Source organism: Micropterus salmoides, unplaced genomic scaffold (genome assembly GCF_014851395.1).
Source record: "Micropterus salmoides isolate LMB-PRFRI ecotype aquatic unplaced genomic scaffold, ASM1485139v1 Ms_hic_scaffold_120, whole genome shotgun sequence".
Taxonomy (NCBI): Eukaryota; Metazoa; Chordata; class Actinopteri; order Centrarchiformes; family Centrarchidae; genus Micropterus; species Micropterus salmoides.
Window position 1 is genome coordinate 1 of NW_024040264.1, and position 20,646 is coordinate 20,646.

Here is a 20,646-nt window from a genome sequence, read left to right on the forward strand (position 1 = left end):
ATTTTTACTGCTTTAAAATCTGCTAGTTAGTTGCATGACAGGATCTGACCCTGATTTTGTGAAAATATTTAGCAGTATTCAGTATATTGTTTATACCACTTCAGAGAAAAACTGTGGCATAATGTAATCACAGGGGTCACAGGAGTTGATCATCATAGCAAATAAGAGTTGTTTGCATAACAATAAATAAAAAGTCTGGCAATTCTGATAGCACTGTAATATTCCTTTTATACATTCATGATATTTGCAGCAAGAAAAACAGTATGACATGAAAAAAAGACTTAGTGCAAAAATATGCCAGTTTGACGTTATGGTAGCCAAATTATGTTGAAATCATAAAAGCCCATCAGAATTTTTTTAAAACATAAATGTGAAATATATTGACAAAAACACAATACTTTAGAGTAGAAGCCAAGTTCAGCCAGTAAACAGACAATTAGGAATAGGAATAAAATACATATCACATATACAGTAACTGTTGGTCAAGAGTTTTAAGACAGTGATTTGGAGTGTGCAGTGACAAAAAAATATAACATTCAGGGGCCTCATTACAGAGACTTCCTAAGTCTGAAATCTTATCTCAGTTCAGCATGACATTTAGGATTTTTATATTACAGAAACATGTTTCCTAACTGGATTTATCTTAGGCTAGGAATTTAGCTATTACAGAAGTGTCCTAACTGCATTATTGCCTAAGAATCCTCAGTTAGGTTGGCATAAGTTCAAAACAACTACCAACAATGCCAGTACCACTGTTGTTAGGTCTGTGTGGCAATTACAATAAAGCTTTTAAACAACATGAACAATTTCAATATATATGAATGAAAGTGGGCTGGACAATAAAACAATAACAATACGAGGTGGTGATGGCGCAATGGATAAGACGCCTGCCTTTGGTGTGAGAGACCCAGGGTTCAATTCCCCACTGTGACCTCTGACATGTATAGCAAATAAAATTTGGGATAAAAGTGTCAGATAAATGTAAATGCAATAATTATCGTAATATAATTTTGTTCAATAACAATATAACATTCAATAAATGTTGATTTTATTCACTTAAATTACATGAACTTATTTTTTAATTTTGTTGAGGAAAAAGGACTGAAAAAGCTTTTACTTAATTTTACAGATGAATATTTGTTGACAAAGTTTATCATAATTGTTTTGAATGTTCGGCAGTACTCTTATTCAAATCCTGCACCGATACCTTCTAAGAAACTTTCCAAAAAGGTGGTGTGTCCCCTCCTCTGCTGACTGAGATAGGATATGACACAGCAATGAGTTTAGGAATTGGTTCTGTAATAGAAAAATCATCCTATTTTTCAAACTTAAGTCAAGATAGGACAAGCAGTTAGGCTTTTTTTCTGTAATGAATCTCAAACTCATGAGTTTTTAAAAATAATACATATTTTGGTTTAAAATGTGCAGATACAACATGACATATTGAGATAAAGAGACCTTAACCCTAACAATTAACTCCTGGCCCCTTTAGCATCCTTTTAGTCCATATTCCGCACTTTGACATATTGCTTCAGTGAATTCTGAGCACTTGGAGTTTCCTCCTAGGTCTTTTGTTAGAACCTTGAAGACAGACAACAAAAGCATTATGGACTGAAATGGGAACTTTATACCAAAACTGCGAGTCTTCATTTCTTGCAAAGATTACCTGTCTGTCTCGAATGGTGTCAAAGCAAGCAGTCTCAATCTTCTTGGCGTAGTCGTGCAGGCCCATGTGCCGCAGCATCATGACTGCACTGAGCAGCAAGGCGGTGGGGTTGGCCATGTCTTTTCCTGCTATATCTGGGGCAGTTCCATGAACCTGACAGTAGAAATGAATCACAATCCATCATTATGGTTAATATTTATATAAAACCCTAATTTAAAACTTTTATATGTTTGGGTGAATTTCAACTATGAAACTTCTACTTTGATTTATGGGAGTAATTGTGAAACCAGAAAAAGGGGTCTGACTAATGTGAATAAAAAAGAACATACCGACTCAAATATGGCAACACCATTGGCACCAATGTTTCCACTAGGGGTCACTCCAAGTCCTCCAATTAGTCCAGCACAAAGATCACTGTAATGGTAAACAGATAAGAGTTAGAAATTCTTGTGCATATATCTTCACCTTGCTAATTAGATTTCATGTACACAGACACAACATTTTGAATTGAAGCAGATAATTTCAGTGCTATTTGACATCCTCACCACAAATCATATGTCATAACATCTTCATATTTAGTGACATTTCAGACACCTTTTACTATTCACTGGTGTTAAATTATTACAGTACACATTAGTCTAAATACTTTGAATTAAGTTTGAATTTTGTTTGACATTTGTTAAACATTGTTATTTTTTGTTAATACTAGCATTGTACACAATACACAATTTTACACTGACACAATAGTGTGTACAGTACATGAATATACAAACAGAGGATTTTCTGTATTAACAATTGCGTTTTCTGGCACAGTAAATTCTGTTGAAGAAATTGTGTGTAGTAAATAATAACATAGATGTATTTATTTTAATCAAAGACAATATGAAGCACTGAGAATCAGAGAGTAAATAATTAGCGTAATAGGAAGGAGACTGTGAGGTTTAAAGATGCATTCTGAACCCATAGCCTTCATATTCCAGACTTGTACATTACTTTCTGCAAACTCAAGAATAAACTACTTTGTACTAAATGAAGTAGAGAGTTTTGTTCTCCTGTTTCTCATTGTTTGTTCCTATGAACCTAATAGGTTTTTTTATTAAAAGTTATTGAGGGATGAGCAAGAAGAAAATCAACCACAACAATATGTTGAGATTTGGTCAAATTTAATTATGCACAAAAATAACGGAGAACATGGCATCTTACTGTATTTTACCTCAAGATGTCGCCATACAGATTTGGCATCACTAATACATCAAACTGTGTGGGATCCTGTACCATCTGTTAAAACAGGTATAAATAATGCCACGATTAATTATGAATGTTAAATATGCAAAATATTAAACAAAATATTGCTTCTTATCAAACTAAAACATTTATACACACTAAAAAAAATTCATAGCAAAAACTCTTGGGACTTACATTAAGGCACACAGTATCCAAATACATCTCAGTGAATTTGACATCTTTGTGCTTTTCAGCAGCCTCTCTGCATTTTCGAAGGAAAAGCCCATCTGACATGCGCCTATAAAACAATAAAATAAAAAAAACATCATTTAATTTGATGAAAAAGCTTTAAAATGATAAGTTACTTGAAAGTAATTTGTACTGACTACGACTTACATAATATTGGCCTTGTGAACAGCAGTAACACTGGCCCTCTGATTATTTCTGGCATATTCAAAAGCATACTCTGCAATGCGTTGGCTGGCTTGTTCTGTAATGAGCTTAATACTCTGTACAACTCCATCAACAATCTGAAAATATACAAATCCAAGAAAGATTTTGGTAAAATCTGTAAACTATAGTATTTCAGTAATATCAAAATCAAAGTATTAACAGATTTTATTACTAAATATCAAAACGTGCGTGCTGGGGAATTAAAAAAATACAATGAGACGTTTACATTTATTCATTTAGCTGACGCTTTTATCCAAAGCAACTTACAATTGCTATACATGTCAGAGGTCGCACGCCTCTGGAGCTCTTGCTCAGGGACACAATGGTGGATGGGTCACAGTGGGGGATTGAACCCGGGTCTCTCCCACCAAAGGCATGGTCTTATCCATTGCGCCATCACCACCCCGAGAGATCATTTGAGACATCAAATAAAAACTATAAATTGTAACAACTAGACAAGTAATGTGTTTTTAAAAGGTCTTACCACATGTTCAATCCCACTGTATTCTCCCTCAGTGTTCTCCCTAATGGTGACCAGGTTCACATCAGTGTAGGGAGTCTTGTAGCCCTCCATAGACACACAGGGGCGCACATTGGCATACAGGTCAAAGGTTTTCCTCAGCAGCAGGTTCATAGAGGGATGGCCAGCAGCTATTGGTGTCTTTAAAGGACCTGCAGATTGGTAAGTAATTCAAATTATTTACTAGTTCACCTGCCAACACAAAAAGAAACTATATTAAGGGGATAAGATCTTAACAAATTTGCCATAAATGTAGTGAACAATAATGTACACTTACGTGTTTTTTTCCCCCCTCCAGACAACTCTGCCTCTGATTGGCTAGTATAAATTGCCTCTGCCGATCATGGCTGAGTAGGGGGCAGAACCTGACACAAGCTGGTGCCCATCAAATGAAAGTTGTCGAAAATCTGCTTATTTATAAAAACCTCTTCCCATCAAAATGATGTAATTATTTTATTGGGCCTGTAGGTTCTTAGGTTTGGCGAGTCCAATTTACATCTATAAAACTTTCATAAAAATTCCACTTCCCATTTTTTTACTGCGGGGTAAAGCCACTGGGATAGAGATTTCTAGTCGCTTGAAAAAATATATATGAGCAGATCACCATCAACCATAACTTATTGGTAATTAATCCCATTTTTATTAAAGTAATTTTGAGTGTAGAAAGCAGGTTACCTTTTAGGCCAATTTTGTTCCTGTCCATCGATTCTTTGGCATCAGGAGGGATCATCCACTTGCCACCAGGTCCTTGGATGGCTGTAACATTTCTCTCTTCCCACTGAATAGGTGCCTAGATAAAACACGTATGCACAGCAAAATCCCTACATTAGTTTACAGCATGCCGTTTTTAAGACTTTAAATATGATTCTGATTTGATCTGACTTTTTTTGTTGAGTATCAGTGCTGGATTGATACAAATAAAGTGTTATCTCATGCCATGTGGGGCGGCTGTGGCTCAGGAGATAGAGCGGGTTGTCCGTTAATCGGAAGGTGGCTCAATCCACGGCTCCACCAGGCTGCATGTCAAAGTGTCCTTGGGCAAGATACTGAACCCCGAATTTTCACTGGTGGCTGTTCCACCAGTGTATGAATATGTGTGAATGTTAGTTTCTGTTTGAGAAATTAGGCTCAGTGTATGAATGTGTGTGAATGGTGAATGCGAATGTAAAAGCACTTTGAGTGGTCGAGAAGACTAGAAAGGTGCTATACAATGCGGAACACGTCAAAAATTATTTTGTTTGTTAATGTTCCTGATAATGTTTATTTTTGTTTGTTAATGTTCCTGGTGAACAATGTTATTTTTCCAGAACTAACTTTAGCTGCTTCAAATATCTTCATAACAGCAGTGGAGATTTCTGGGCCAATCCCATCGCCAGGGATTAAAGTAACAGTTTGAATCTGTGAGGCAGAACAAAGACACAAGAATAATTATGCACTTCAGAGATAGTCACAACTTAATATGTTTAAGAAATTACATTAAAAAATCTTTAAGAACATTTCGCTGTAGCTCTAAAGGAAAGATTCATACCCCACGGGTGAACGTCCTGGGTTGTGGAGTCTCTTTCTTCAAAGCTCCAACCACCCATGACACCTGACAATCAAAAAGGGACAGGTTTAAAAGGCATACATGCAGGTCTTGGCAAGTGATAAACACCATCATCACGGGCAAAGACAACTAGAATTTAGGGCAAACTGACGTAGATGACAAAAAGGAAAAGTGCAACATTTCACAGCATAGGTTATCTTTGCTCAGTTGAATTGCAGACGTACAGTAGCAAAGGCGGTCTGACGCAGCGAGGATAGTTAGCGTTTTAATCATAGACTGTATATAAAAAGGTTTTATAGGTAAAGTTATGCTTAAAACATCTTGTGCCTTGATTTTGCTAGCTTATTGGCTAATTAGCGGTCAAGAGTCCGGTTACTATAGTAACTGCATACACGTAGCCTGTGCGTTAGCGCCTAGCTTGCTAGCTGGGTAGGTACTGAGCTGTTTCTGGTATCCCTGCTGTCTGTGACTGTGTGAACGACAATAACCTAACGTCAGTTGATGGACTTAAACACAGTGCCATGCGTGTGGGGCAATAGTTTAACAATTTCATGTTTTCCCGTACATACCGCTGACCTCCAAGCCTTCCCTGCCATCATCAGCCAGCCAAGGTCGATACAGCAGCTGCAGCACTTGTCAAGCTTCCCAATCACTAGCCAAAGCCGATTTCCGTTCTGAACGATTTTCTTCCCAAATAAACCCTTATCAAACTAATTTACACATTACATAAAGTCACGAATAATGAAAATTCCAATTATTTTAAAGTAGTAACGTTCAATTATGTACTTAAATTTATTTTATAATGGTGAACAATTGTACACAAACAACCAGATTCCCTTTACCCTAGACGTCTTCCGGGATAAACACTGAGGTTTTTTGCGGAAGTGACTTGGAGCATGGATGTATAAAGCGTCCAGTAAAACCACAAACTCAACAAAATGCAAGCTTTCCAAAGGAAAAATAATATTTTACCATAAACGGGCGAACTATATTGTTTACATATCATCCATCATTGTCAAATATTATCCTGAACGCTGTCCGTGCATATCTTAACATGACTGTTAAATGACACAGTATCTATCCCTTTTTATTTGTTTACAATCTACAGAAATATTAACTTGTGTATAGACTGTATGTTGTTTTGGTTATTTTATATACCGGTATATGCCTATTTTTTTTACCTATTGTATACAAAATATTATAGTCCTGACTACTTTTACCTATCTTTGTTGTCCTTGTGTTTGCTGTATGTCTATCTGTAGCTTCATGTTAATTGTTCTTGAAACTATCTGTAAGTAGCCCTACACTGAGAGCAACTTAAAACCTGAATCAAATATTTTCATGTGTAGACATACTTAGGCAATAAAGCTGATTCTGATTTAGTTTTGCTGGACAATTACCACCAGCAGGTGGCGCCAGTGGACTGCTACTGAGAGTAGACAAACTCCAGGGGTAAATACTACAGGTTGCTTATTTCTTTCCTTAAGCCATGTTATTAATACACATGTTCTTTGGCTCTGGATGTACAACAAGTGTAAAGTATATATGTATCAGTTGCCTCAAAGTAGACTTTGTAGATTTGAGTAAAAATCAAACATGTGAAGTACACCTTTATAAACACAGTATTTTCCACAAGTTGATTGTACACATAATAAACTTTATGGTATAAAATGGTAAAGTAGAAACAGCTGAAACAATCATTCAATCACTTTTTGCAAAACTTACAAGAAAGCATACAGCATGGCACTCCCCAAATTATCCAGCAATGCCAAATGGAAAAAAGCTCTTAATCACTTAAACCTATAGAAATTCTTAAGCAGCATAGGTCTCAGCATAAATGCAGGCTGAACATGGTACAAAATGCACACTGTGCAAGTAAAGATATCTATGCACCAAACTGAGGGGAGTCAGTATGGATAAAGGTTTTCAAACCACTTACATGTATGTATGTCAGTTACCCAGCGCTTAGGATGTGATGCAATTATAACAAATGCAACACAAAGCATGTGTGTCTGGCTATAATACATATCAAGCACTTGGATAAAGCTTAGTCATTTCAGAAACCTACAGTACATTGGCCATGGTAGATCATACAACAAAAAAGTTGCTAAAGGTTGCACACAAATGTGTTGAAAATAGCCCAACTCAAATGGCATACTGCTTTGGCTGCTTCTTCAGGCTCATCGATCTTTCAGTTTGCGAAATGACATGAGTGGCTCTGTTGTTGAGGAGTCTGCATTCATGAAGAACATCTGTAGAAAAATAAATGTAGGGCAAGGGTTATATATGATACCGCACTGTGAACACAACATAGTTGAGTCGACAACTGGTTAGATCACATGCAACACTTTTCTTTAATAAATACAGCCCTACAGAGAACCTCTTACCGTTAAACTGTTTGTAGGCTTCATCAATAATGGCATTGTTTGATCTCTTTATCTCCCAGTAACTATCCTCCACCCATGGTTTGCAATCAGGATGTTCAACAAGCTGCCCATTCTTGTATAAACCGGCTAAACATTTAAAGAAAGAAAAACAGTTTGGTTAGTAATTTAAAGTGCAAACAACAACTACAACACAACAATGTCAGTAATGCCATTGTAGGATTGTGTATTCACGACAAATTGCTACATTCAACATCTGAACTTAATCTGATGAACGGTGTGTTTTAACAAGTCATCACACACTAGTTAACAAATGTACCTTTGATGGTCTCATCAATGTCTTTGCATAATTGGTACAAGTCACTCCCACGTCCAACCACTCTTTCACCTACAGTTCAAACAGATGTTTTTTTTTTAAAGGGATCTCAAAATCCAAGAACACATTCAACATGGTCTAAGAGTTATGTTATGCAAATGACTAAATAAAAAGAAAATATATCTTACCATCCAGCACCTTGATGTTGGGGAACATCTCAAGAACTATGGTTCTATATGCTGCGTTCCTGCACACTGATGTAGAGAAAGTCATTGTGATTTCACTTATCAAGATTTTTCATCCACTGTTTTCAAATAACAAATAATTACCTGGATTAGTGTAATTGTAAGTGTTGTCTTTAAAACGTATATTTTCTAGCTTTCTCAAAGACTGAAGGCAGTGTAGGCTCTCAATGCTGTTGAAAAACAAAACAGGTAAAAGATGATTTATAATAACAAATTTATTAAAGTATTAAAAATACATTATTAGAAGCAAACTATTTTTATGTTTAACATCAATGACATTTAATTGTTTGTAGAATATGTAACATTGTAATTAGTGAAATATTCACAACTTTATTCATCTAGGGTGAGAATTTGGTCAAAAGTTATATAGTGATACCTGGATATGATATTACCAGCCACGTTTAAGTTCTGTAAACTGTCACAACTGCGCAGGGGCTCTGAAATGACAAAAGCAATTACATTACATTAAAAAATCAAATTCTACTCATGAAAGAGACCTCCTTGATAAGTGAAATAAAGAATAAATTGCTCCTGAAATCTTACCTAAACTGGAAATCCTGTTGGCAGACACATTGAGTACAGAAAGAAGCCGAAGAGATGCTAGAGGTGCTAAATTTGTGATGTTATTTCCAGAGAGGTCCAGTCTCTCCAAATTCATACACTCCCCAATGCATCCAAGATCATGTGTTCCTGTGAGACACAATTATTTATTAGAAACAATGTGGACACTTTTGAAGGCTTAAACAGTGGTATATAAAATAAATCTTACCAAGACCTCTCAATTTGAGAAACAGTATTGACTCCAAATCAAATTCTCCTGTTCGTGACTTGAGCAGCACAGCAGTTATCTTCTCATAGTCTGCATCTGAAAGAATCAGAGAAATAAGACCGCAGCATAAAAATATCTATTCCTACATATGCAACACACTTATTTGTGAGTCAGTGCTGCAAAAGCAGAATGCTGGAAGCAGTATGTCTGTTCTGTTTTACACTGGAACAATCAAGTAACCCATGCAATCATCTCTATGTAGTAAACACCACGTCAAGCAGACTATGAATTTCATATGGGGCAGCAAACTGAGCTTTTCCTCTGCAAGCTCCAGAGACAAATTGTCACAAACAGGCAGATGTGTTGTTCTTCGCTACGCCTGTAACAGTACTGGATCGCCAGTTGCATGCATGAATGACAATGGGGGAAGTTATGTTTAGTTTAGTTTCCTAAGGCAGAATCAGTCCCTAACTCTTAACTACACATGAATACTCTTTCATGAGCCTGCATACACGAAACACTGATTCCCTGAGGAGAACAACGTCACTGAAGACTCATCAGGTTAACCAAAAATGATGGTGTCGTGGGCTATTTGTTTCATTTAATACTAAATAATTTACTTTATATGTAATTTTTACAAGGCTTGGCTGGCAAAGTACTATTATAACACCACTACAAAATGGGGGGAACGGTCGTGGGTGGGACCAGTAGGGCCACCAAACACACACCTTGCGTATGTTAACTAACACCTACAAAATAAACCTAATGGTGTTTAGCTTAGCTTGACACTCGGCCACCAGTAAATGTTTTTTAGCTAATAGTGTTGGCAGCGACCTGTGTTTTAGCTATGAGCATCGTGGGGCAGCGGCTGGGTGGTTTCATGAGGATGATTCAGCCGGATGAAAGTGGGTGGGTTATTTAATGAAATGGTAATTTTTCACTTTTCCTCTGATGGTGACACACGTACAATGTTGCGTAACGGTCGATACGTTGTTAGCTACAGCTAAGCTTAAAGCCACAGCTAGCTAGCAGGAGCCGCTAGTGGCTAGCATGGCGACGTAGCAACAAGCTATCCATCACAACTTACCTTGGTCTTTATCTCGCTTAGAGTCCATCGTGGGCAACTTTGCTACTTGGAAAGCTACCTGTCGCAATCAAAAGCGTTGATTTTAACCAATTCAGTGGGAAGGCAAGGCAGTGGTTATTTTGGGGAAATGTGAAATTGGCATCTGTCCTGGGGTGTAGGCAGGACACGCTCACTGTACTGCTGTGCTGCAATAGCACGCAGGTGGATGAGACGGACAGTCTCTGCAGTCCAGCTAAGCACAACGCACAGACAGAGGCAGCACACTGTGTTAGAGGGCGCTGGAAGATGAAGATGTGGCTGGAAAATTTGTTTTTGCTAGCTGTTTCTTCCGTGCAACAGGTTCTGTGTCAATTAAAAGTTTGTTTCTTGTTACAGCAATGTCGAAAATAATTATTGTACGGGTTTAATTAATGGATCTGCGGTAGTCAACTTTACACGGTAGTGTACTTTAAATAATTGTAAATCGAAGTAAATTAAATCGATTTGAAATTCATGCGCACGCAAAGTCCAGAATCGGACGTCTTTTTAGGTTGTGTTGTACACTACCAGTGATGGGAAGTAACTATGTTTACTCAGCCACTGCATGTCATTACAAAATAGTTTGCACTTTGAATATTTTCATTTGATGCTACTTTATGCTTCCACTCATCAGAATGAAATCTAACGTTACAATTTATTTATGCTTGGAAATATTAGCCTATACTCTGCTACTTTATATCTGAAGTTACCATACTTAGAAAAAAAGTTTAGAAACAAAATATAGTATTATTTATTGATCAAAAAGCTGTAGCATTAGGCTATTACATGTGATGTTAGGTTAGTGGGGAGGTGTATGTCAATTTTATCAACATTAAGTTGCCCTACAGTGTAGTTGAGAGCATCTTCATTGATAGCAACCTGCAGTTCACATGTATTTATTTATTTATTTGTCTGAGGTGTTATTGGTTTGTCTTGACGCCGGTGGACAGCAGCTTGGTGCTTAAAGAGAAGCAGATCAGTTTGCAGCTCTTGGACTCCTCAGACAACCTCCACGCTCTGACACAACTGGACACTACTCCTACCTTTCGTACCACATTTTTCATGTTTTTATGCGCCCCCTACGTTTTGCAGTCATGGCGGATCTCCCGTGAGGACAACAACCTTTTGTAAGAGTTTGCAACGTCGTCGAGCGGAGACCTCGTCTCCGAGGACCCCCTAAATGCTTTTCATTGAGAAAAGGCTTCGGACGTTCAGTGTTGGGAATGTGTACACGCAACAAATGATTTGATTAAGATGGGTAATAAGCAAACAATATTCACCGACGAACAACTTGATGCCTACCAGGTAAGCTCGCTCGCTCGCCTACCTGCAGCATGTTGGGTCATATAGGCCTGATATAGACTATATGTCCAAGAAAAATCATGTTAAAGCATAAAAGAACGTCTTGTAATCCATTAGGATTGTCTCTGTATGTAAATGGAGATCTACAGTTTAGACCTTAAGTTTAATTTCAGTTCATTCAGGACAGAGTGGAGTAAAAGGTGAGGCCTTAGTAAAGAACTATCCTTATACAGCATTGTGATGCATGAATTTTTTCCCATGACATGTAAATTGCTCTTCTCTTATTATTATTATTAATATTATTATCATTATCATTATTATTATTATTATTATTTGTAGTAGTAGTAGTAGTAGTGGTGTCATACGTTATTAATTATCTTTTTCGCCTGATATTGGTCAAGTCACTCGTGCCAGTGGAACCCCATGTGTCTTGGATTTAATGAGTAAAAATAAATAAATAAAAATACTGCACATTTTGTGAAATAGAGCAAAAAGCAAAGATTTTCAATACTGATCATTTATAGGCTACCATTTGACCTCAATGTGATTCAGGCAGGTGCTCCTGATTCCCATCAGTTAATGACAGGCAATCATCAGTAACCTACTAAAGTGTGATCAGTTATGACTCCACTGTTTAAATGTTTACATAGTCTTGATAGGTGAAAGTAGCAGAAGGTGTCCCCATCTGAGAAGATCTGACCTTTTCCTGTGAAGAAATATGTCTTCATTTGCACAGGTTTATCATGTGATTAGGTGTGGACTTAATAATTGATGCCAAGCCAGTGTGATATGTGAAACTCTACTCTCAGGAGACAGTTTTCTCAAGGGCCTCTCTGGTTACTCCGGCTTCTCTTTAAAAAGCCTTATTAGAACACTGTTGCTTTCTGTTTGCCATAGTAATTATTTTGCCTCTTGGATATCAGTTCATTTTATATCTTATTTTTTTGGGATCAAATATTTAAGATTTAACACCCAATTTGACATTAACTTACTGAGCTTCAGTGTTTTCTTTGTTCACCAACACTACTTTACTACCTTTTATATATGTAGGCTTTACTTATGGTGTAATCTGACATGATGGAGGCTAGTAGATGGATTGCTTCACATATGCTCAGACACAGACGGATATCGTCAGTGGACCTGTTTTGACTTGAGTGGACGTGGAGTGAAGAGGGTTTTTTGTTAATCACATTGTCTGTAGAGCTCAGCTTGCTGCGCTCTGCTTTTCACAAACAACTCTGAGAGAATGGATACAAGGGAAAATGTAAATGAAATACCCCCAGTAGTGCTGTTGGATAATGTGTGTGTCAACACACGCTTGTCAGACAGCAGCAGCTCATGTTCCCTATGCCTCATCGTTCCTATTGCAAGTGACAGGTGACAGCACCCACACACATCATCATTTATGAGATACCAGACACCTCGACAAGCACTGACAGGGTTGTTCACATGACTTCAAAGCAATAAAAGCAATGTTATTTTGGATGACTCAGAGATGTGTCATTGAGTCATTAATGAGATGTATCATTGAGTTTGGGCCTTTTGGAGAAGATGCAAATATTTAACTAAATTTCTCATATTTGTGTTTGACATGTTTTTTTTTTTTGCTTTCATTGCAGGACTGTACGTTTTTCACTCGCAAAGAAATTCTGCGGTAAGAATTTTATCAACTCTGCCTCTTGAGTCAGATGCATTGCTCTGTAATGTACTGTCAGTTGTAAACCACCTGCTCTAACCATTAGATTACACACATAATAATGTTATTAAAAGGTACTGTCTTTATTCCCTTTTGTTCCTGTGCTTTAAGTGGACACTGATTTTGCTAGGCATGTAATACTAGATGTGAACATATGTGAGTCATGCCAAGTCCACAGAGCAGGCTGCTTACCACTTGGGAAACGTAATGCTGTAGTTGATTACTTTGGCTAAAATGTGTAATATTTGGACACTGTTCAAAAAGGGGAAGATACAAGTACTTGCTGTACATTTTAATTCTAATGATATCTGACATACATACTTAAGATGACAGTAGAATTGTAGAACCAATTAGTGCAATTTGATTTCAGAAACAGTACATTATTTGTCTTATAATTGCAGTATAAAACAACAACACAACATGTGTGTTGGTTGCTTAAGAGCAAAGGTTGGCAGGAACACAGTTTGTTTGCTATTAGAATGATTTACAACTTTAAATTTGAAATGTGAATAAATCAAATGTGGTAATGAAACAATCCACTATTGACTGATTATTAAACATCCATCATTTTAGACAGCATATGTACTGTTGCAATTGTAGAGAGAAAATTATGCATTTTGAAAAATCTTATAATTGATATTTATCAGATTTTTTTTAAATTGTATTCTGTGCACATGCAAACTGTAATGTGTAAGTAATGTGTCAGTATCATCAAAATATTAGCCAGAAAGCCTAAATAATGTTTTTATTGGGTAATGTTAATAGATTCACTTGATGAAGTGTCAGATAATACAAAAACAAGTATATGAAGCTGGAAGTCCAAAGCAAAACGAACATTTATTAAATAGAATTAGTATACTGTCATTTATCTTTTGGTAGCTACTAAAATGTAAATGTAAATGCTCCGTACTTGTATAGCGCCTTTCTAGTCTTTTCGACCACTCAAAGCGCTTTTACACTACATCTGCATTCACCAGTCACACTCATTCATACACTGGCGGAATAGCCGCCAGGGGCAATTCGGGGTTCAGTATCTTGCCCAAGGACACTTTGACACGCAACTAGGGGGAGCCAGGGATTGAACCTTGATTTCCTTGTACAGACTGACATCCTAAATGATCCGCTCATCCACCCCGTTAATTATCTTCTTGTATCTCCACATCAACTGAACATCCCAGTAAATACGAACAAGCTGAAGCATAATAGACAAATGTAATTACATCTGTGAATTGCACAACATGTGCTTATATTGTTGGTGCATGTGATAAGTAAAATTAAAAAAAAAATTTAAAAAAGTTTTTTGTGAATGAAGATCTAGAAGGTTCTGTCCTGCAGCAGTGTCACTATGTTACCTAAACCTTTGAAAGTCATGTTCACCTTTTGACTGTGGTGTTGTTTTCAATGCCACCCAATGAAGTGTCACATTTCTTCCTCTTTCGGCATAGGGCAACCTCAACAATTAAAAAAATGAAATAAATATAAATCTACTCTTAGTGATTGCACAAGGTATCATGATTTAGCTTGGGTTGCATGGCTCATTTCTCTCTTCCTGTCAATCACCCCCTTGATGACAGGAATAAATTAACAAATCGCTTGTTTTGCTTTTTAATGGAATTGACCCACAATGCTCACGTTTCATTATCTTCTAGATGTTGGAAGATAAAAAGCTACTTAAAGTAATTAAATGCTGATACTCAAGAAAGTTGCAGTGTAACATTAGATAAGGATGACAGTTTTGTGATTCCAGGCATGCAGGGATTTTGGGGTCTGATTTGCCCTTACGCTGTATGTGCAGGAAAGGCTGTTTTAAAAATTATTTTCCTTGGTGCTGCATCTAAAAAATTGCATCTAAAATTACACAAACTATCAAGAATTAATGAACGATTAAAGTTTAACATATTACACAACATGCTTCTTTGATCCTACTTATACAAATAGCTTTAGGCCTTACATTTTCCCAATTATGCTGCTTTTATCTTTCCAACAAAGCAAAGTATGTGTAATTAATCAGTTTTCACTTATTAACAAATAGTGTGCAAGTACCTCATCTGTGATATTGAATTAACATTGATTCCAAGGCCATCATTGGATTGGAAACAAAAATTGACAATCAGTAGAGGGCATAATTGGGTCCTATACTTTATGACTTTCATAAAACGCCTGCAACGGTTTCATCACAGATATGTAACATCAAACAAACAGGCTATCACTGATGGTCATAAGGTCACTGACTGTATGTCATATATCAATGTTAGCACTAGATTAGTAGTTTTGGAAATTAATCAGTAAGCTTACTAACATCTTTAAATTGGTAGAAGCTATAAGATCCAAACACTTGAAGTGTCACAGTGCATCAGTACTGCAGGTTTACTTGTTCATTTGTTGCAGTGTACCAATGAAACTCCATCATTTTGACAGGTTTATCTAATTTAATTGTAATGCATTTGTCCTCTAAGACCAGTCTCCCTGCTGAGAAATGGCTCTGCTCTGGCAACGAAGGTACAACATGACAGTGTGAAAGGGCCACTGTAGTGTAGATAAGCACCGACTTTCCCGACATCATGTGTTTATCATTCATACAGCCTCCGTGCAGTTTATTGACATTATTCTCGATAATGAAAGGCATAAAATTTCACAAATTCCACAGTGCAAGATAAGAGAAGGACAGGAGAGATAAAGAGAGAAAGGTTAAAAAGAGGAATAATAGTGTTTAAAGAATGATTTGATTGTTCTGTTGTTGTTTTTATGTCATGTTTCCCCCCCACACCATTCATTTTTTGGTCATGTTTCTGTTTTATATATGTCCATTCCATATTTGTTACACTCCATCTGTGCTATTTAATAGCTTATTAAATCATCTTATAACATCTGTTGTGCCAGAAACTTCTTCTAAGTTTCAGGTATTAAAGTAACGGTCAAGGTTGTGTTTTTTTTAGTAGTCGTCATGTTGTTTATTTACTAAAAGTCAGTAAGCCAGAAGCAGAAAAAGAAATACAATTGTTCATGAAGTCTTTTTATTTTTAGGTTGCACGGCAGATACCATGAGTTGGCGCCACATCTTGTACCAATGGACTACACCAATGATCCTGATTGTAAACTGCCGTTAGCCTTAATAGTCAACATGCCAGAGTTGAAGGTAAAAAAAAACGATTGATGCAAGTCCTATGTAGTAACTTGTAAACATTTTCCTTAAGTATCAACTTCTTTTTACCTGTACTTTATTTTTCACCAGCAGCATGTACTGGTATTGGGTTTTCTTATTTTGGATTGTGCTATAAGAACACTCTAAAACAAACGTGGCACCCACTGCCCATGCGGGCAGAAACCTAATCAATTCTTTAAGAGGAGGAAATTGATTTTTAACCGTCATCACCACTGATCTGATTGTGTGACACCACAGTCTGTGAGCTTATGAAAGTTAATGTGTCATGAAACGCTCAGTCTCTCTATCCTGACAGGCATGTTGCATAACATCACAGCTGCATTTACCTCTACTTTTCTCCAAACACACCAGACACGACGACCGCACAATTTTATATGGAGTCCTCGTCCACCAAGGGTTTAGAACATAGACTCATATAGAGTGTCCTTGCTTTGGGCATAATTGGTCCTTGCTTGTTAAACTGTCACATGATTGCAGGGCCTGTAAGGATGGTGGGAGGAAAATGGAGGCCACTGATAATATGATTGATGAGGCCAAGATAATACACAAAGTCACCCAAAGTCAAATCCTCTACAGATTCATAATTACATTTTCTACTCGGATTAATGAGCTGTGTTGAATGGAGTGGACTGAGTGCACACAGTTAAAACTGCACCGCTTTAGATGGCTGATTGTGACTTATTTTGCTGAGCTTGTATTGGGCTCAAACATGCTAACCACCCTAAGGAAATCAGCTGTACTTGTTTTGTTCTTGTAATTGTTCACAGAATTAGTGAGAGTGTCTTCTGAAGGCCTGTCCTTCAGTGGGGATTTATTCCTTGTATCAAATCAGCTGATTACCTGGGATATAAAATCCCTTAGTAGCAACTTGTGGTTAAGCAATGGAGGAGAAAATATTGGCTTCACGATGCAAGCGAAGAGAGGGAGTCAGCCTTTTTCAGCTGAACCCTGTGATCAGCAGAATAAACCTAGCAGTTTATACCTCTGCAGCTCATATGTGAAACTGACATTCACATTTCATTTACTCGCATGTAAAAACGAAAGATCATGACACCTGTAGTTCCTTCAGGGTATTTTTCTTTAGGTTTTTGTTTTTCTTATCCAAATCACATGGCATATATTTAAGTGAATCTTTTATTTACATTAATGTGTACCACCATTAACATTGATGTGTGTGATGTGTGTAAATGATGCAGTCCCCTTCACCTGTAGGAAAACCCATTCCGCAGCAGGATTGTAGAGTCTTTCTCAGAGGACGGGATGGGGAATCTCAGCTTCAATGAATTTGTGGACATGTTCTCAGTCCTCAGTGAAATGGCTCCAAGGGAACTCAAGGCCATATATGCCTTCAAAATATACGGTAATTTCTAAAATATCCATTATAGTTTTTTCAAATTTCTCAGAACCCGACAAAATGACATGGTTTGTTCATTTGCTATCAACTCCTGTTACCTACAGATTTCAATGTGGATAATTACCTGTGCAAAGAGGACCTAGAAAAGACTCTAAATAAGCTGACGAAGGAGGAGTTGACTCCTGAAGAGGTGGTGCTTGTGTGTGAGAAAGCCATTGAGGAGGCAGATTTAGACGGAGACAACAAACTCTCCTTTGCTGACTTTGAAAATATGATATCTAGGGCTCCGGACTTTTTAAGGTGATTAAATGTACCTCACTTAAGACAAATGTTTTGATATGATATTTTTAAGAAAAGCTTTTGTATCTATTATCTATCTCCATCTACACTTCATTCTATTTGGGGATCAGTGGCACTTTAAAATGGGCAATTCATACATCACCCCTTATGCTGCAGCCCTGTGAGTTGTACCTCCCTGTTTACATACAGTTTTCATTACCCAGATGGCTGGTAATAATTTTCATCAATTAACTGTCACTTTAACAGCATCAGTTTAATCCTGAGCCACCACAGCGTATTCATTTATATGGAAATGGCCTTACCACTGTCAATCTCCTCTGAAATACGCAACACCACTATTCCTGATTCCTGTATGTTTATACTCGCATAGACAGTAAGTCAGTATGTTTGCATGCACAGTGACTACTACTGATTCAATGTTGGTCCCTCACATTGTCTCTTTTTGTCACTCTAGTACCTTTCATATACGAATCTGAGAGGGCTCCTTGGAAAGTTTCCACAGTCTGCAGTGTGGTGAACCTCAGGACTCTACCTGCACTCTGTCCTGGCCACAGCACAGTGCCTGTCTCCCACTCCCATCGTCAAAAAAAGTTGTGCATTAGCCTCTGGCCTCAGTGAAGTCTGCTTAGTTAGAAAGCTAAATACTCCATTTACTGAATTTTTCTTCACTGTAGATGAAGATGTATTTTCCTTTTACAACCTATAAAAGGGCTTGACCTTGATCGGTCTCTTTGGGAAGAAATTGCTATTCTGTCCACATTTTAATGTTGAAAATGAGCAATGAAACAAATCTGTAATGAGCCAGATGGATTTCCGCTTATTAAGCATTTTATGCATTCTTTAATGTGCTTATCTACCATTATTGCACATGAGATACCCAGTCAAGTCTTCCTAATATGTTACACATTTAGTATTTATAAGGCTAAGGACAAGCTTGAAGTAAAAGAAAGCACAGCACTGGCATTAAGGGCATACAGATATTTTATAGGAGCTATGCAATATTTGTACATGCAGTGTATTGCTTTAAGTCATTTTAGGTTGTGTGTTTTGCTTGTGGTACTGGAACATGATGACAATCATATCTTAACTGTTATCCAGTTAAACGAAGGGTTCTGTCTTCTGAACTCATTTTGGTAGCTTCCATTTTCTGCCTCAGCCATTATCATGAGGTATTACATGCAGCCATCTTTTGGATACACACGTAACAGTTTTTTATGTGAATTCAGGTATTTGTCTTACTTTGAATAAATGTATTTTTCTGTGTGTTCTGAGTGAATTACTTTGTCTGAATTCATTTGAGAAAAAGCATGAAATAATACTTAAATATAGAAGCTCTCTGTTTGTTAACACCCTACTGCATTTCAAGTGGCTGGCCTGACCTACAACTTTAATGAGTACAGTAAAATCCCTTTCATATAACCAGTTCCCCTCAACCCACCCACCCATGATGATCAAGGGTGTGCACAGTAAAGATCTGAAAATGACTGTGCCTCTGCATAGCCCATCATATGAGCTGTAATAAGTTGTTAGGCAGGTTCAGCACTCACAATGATTACATCCTGCACACACAGTTAATCTCAACGGGAGAGCTGGAGGAAATGGCCATGGTCATGTTGGTTGATGATTAACGGGTCCTGGTTTCTGGGCTGCAGGGCACAAATTTGCATCAGGCACATATGGAGCGTACTGTGTGGTTTATGTACAGTTCTTGTTTCCAGCTCAGGTTCTACTAGTGAAGTCATACTGTTCAAGTGGATGTTGGGAAGCCACACATGCAGAACATTTTATCAGTCAATAAGATATTCAGGCCATACATGTGCTAAGAGTCACATCTGTCTTTGCTGCCAAGTGAAATGTCTGCAAAATAAATATGACCTAGTTAAGTGATGCTGAGTCTGACAAATACGCAACAGTTACAAAGTAGAAATTGGGACATTAGCTGCAGGCTTAAGCAAAATACCATAATTTGCCTAGACCATTTTTTCTCAAGTACAGTTTCTTTTCTGTTAGCTACTGGAAATAGCGAACGCTGCAACAAGTTTTATGTGATGGTTTAATTGTTCAAGCTGGATCTTGTGTGTCACAGCAGACAAAAACAAAACATGCATATGCAGATCAAAATCAAAAAATAGTGTATAAAATAGAGCCGCATTGGTAGATGGTATGATTGCTCTCAGGGACACTGCCATCTATGAAAAATTAAAAGTTATTTTTACTTGACAGAGGAGGCTCTAGAAGTTTGTTAAGCAGTGTGCAGTCATCAGCAGCCAGTTAATTCTTCATCCCATTTTCTCCAGTTCCCTTTATGAGGGCAGTATCAAATATTCAGGGCAATCCAGTGCTGACTGGGTGACTTTGTTAATTACCGGTCTCACAGAGAACATCTGTTAATTATGATTCCTGCAGAGAAGCTTCTGGTGCAATGTGATACTGGGGGCTGTAAAGCAGCCATTACTGTAAGCAACTGTTTCTGATGTTGAGAGTGGCCAAGGAGTGTGTGAAAGTCATGCTGATTTCACTCCATGGGACCTTGTCTGTTTTAATTTGTTCTGATTTAAGATGGTGCCTTAAACTTGCTCAGCATAGCGGCAGTGGGGCCTTAC

At 37.4% G+C, this 20,646-nt stretch overlaps 3 protein-coding genes across 3 annotated transcripts; 1 reads left to right on the top strand and 2 right to left on the bottom strand.

Annotated features, from left to right (window-relative positions):
• Positions 1 to 1,388: 1,388 nt before the first annotated feature.
• On the bottom strand, positions 1,389 to 6,260 carry LOC119900048 (isocitrate dehydrogenase [NAD] subunit alpha, mitochondrial-like). Its single transcript, XM_038714833.1, has 11 exons — positions 5,979 to 6,260; positions 5,392 to 5,454; positions 5,178 to 5,261; positions 4,539 to 4,653; positions 3,828 to 4,015; positions 3,287 to 3,420; positions 3,086 to 3,188; positions 2,880 to 2,944; positions 1,996 to 2,080; positions 1,667 to 1,819; positions 1,389 to 1,581 (listed from the first exon to the last, which is right to left on the bottom strand). Exons 1-11 carry the CDS (start codon positions 6,006 to 6,008, stop codon positions 1,489 to 1,491), a joined length of 1,113 nt encoding a protein of 370 aa, XP_038570761.1. The 5' UTR covers positions 6,009 to 6,260; the 3' UTR covers positions 1,389 to 1,488.
• A 785-nt stretch (positions 6,261 to 7,045) lies between these two features.
• Positions 7,046 to 10,387, bottom strand: LOC119900049 (leucine-rich repeat-containing protein 61-like). Its single transcript, XM_038714834.1, has 9 exons — positions 10,211 to 10,387; positions 9,124 to 9,219; positions 8,898 to 9,044; positions 8,731 to 8,791; positions 8,439 to 8,524; positions 8,298 to 8,363; positions 8,113 to 8,181; positions 7,797 to 7,922; positions 7,046 to 7,661 (listed from the first exon to the last, which is right to left on the bottom strand). Exons 1-9 carry the CDS (start codon positions 10,236 to 10,238, stop codon positions 7,555 to 7,557), a joined length of 786 nt encoding a protein of 261 aa, XP_038570762.1. The 5' UTR covers positions 10,239 to 10,387; the 3' UTR covers positions 7,046 to 7,554.
• A 40-nt stretch (positions 10,388 to 10,427) lies between these two features.
• LOC119900051 (calcium and integrin-binding family member 2-like) lies at positions 10,428 to 18,769 on the top strand. The gene is made up of 6 exons (XM_038714835.1): positions 10,428 to 11,533; positions 13,150 to 13,184; positions 16,251 to 16,362; positions 17,602 to 17,749; positions 17,848 to 18,043; positions 18,498 to 18,769. The coding sequence occupies exons 1-6, from the start codon at positions 11,483 to 11,485 to the stop codon at positions 18,517 to 18,519; spliced, it is 564 nt and encodes a 187-aa protein (XP_038570763.1). The 5' UTR covers positions 10,428 to 11,482; the 3' UTR covers positions 18,520 to 18,769.
• The last annotated feature ends 1,877 nt before the right edge of the window (positions 18,770 to 20,646 follow it).

Bases quoted from the DNA above. Each gene is read 5' to 3' on its own strand.
- LOC119900048 (XM_038714833.1), bottom strand. From the start codon at position 6,008: ATGATGGCAGGGAAGGCTTGGAGGTCAGCG. The intron at 2,081-2,879 runs GTAAAATACAGT...TTACCATTACAG, and splicing joins CTGTATGGCGACATCTTGAG to TGATCTTTGTGCTGGACTAA. The intron at 1,582-1,666 runs GTAATCTTTGCA...TCTGTCTTCAAG, and splicing joins ACACCATTCGAGACAGACAG to GTTCTAACAAAAGACCTAGG.
- LOC119900049 (XM_038714834.1), bottom strand. From the start codon at position 10,238: ATGGACTCTAAGCGAGATAAAGACCAAG. The intron at 9,045-9,123 runs GTAAGATTTATT...TGTGTCTCACAG, and splicing joins TCTCAAATTGAGAGGTCTTG to GAACACATGATCTTGGATGC. The intron at 8,182-8,297 runs GTAAGATATATT...TTTGAACTGTAG, and splicing joins CAACATCAAGGTGCTGGATG to GTGAAAGAGTGGTTGGACGT.
- LOC119900051 (XM_038714835.1), top strand. From the start codon at position 11,483: ATGGGTAATAAGCAAACAATATTCACCGACGAACAACTTGATGCCTAC. The intron at 13,185-16,250 runs GTAAGAATTTTA...TTTTATTTTTAG, and splicing joins ACTCGCAAAGAAATTCTGCG to GTTGCACGGCAGATACCATG. The intron at 16,363-17,601 runs GTAAAAAAAAAC...CTTCACCTGTAG, and splicing joins TCAACATGCCAGAGTTGAAG to GAAAACCCATTCCGCAGCAG.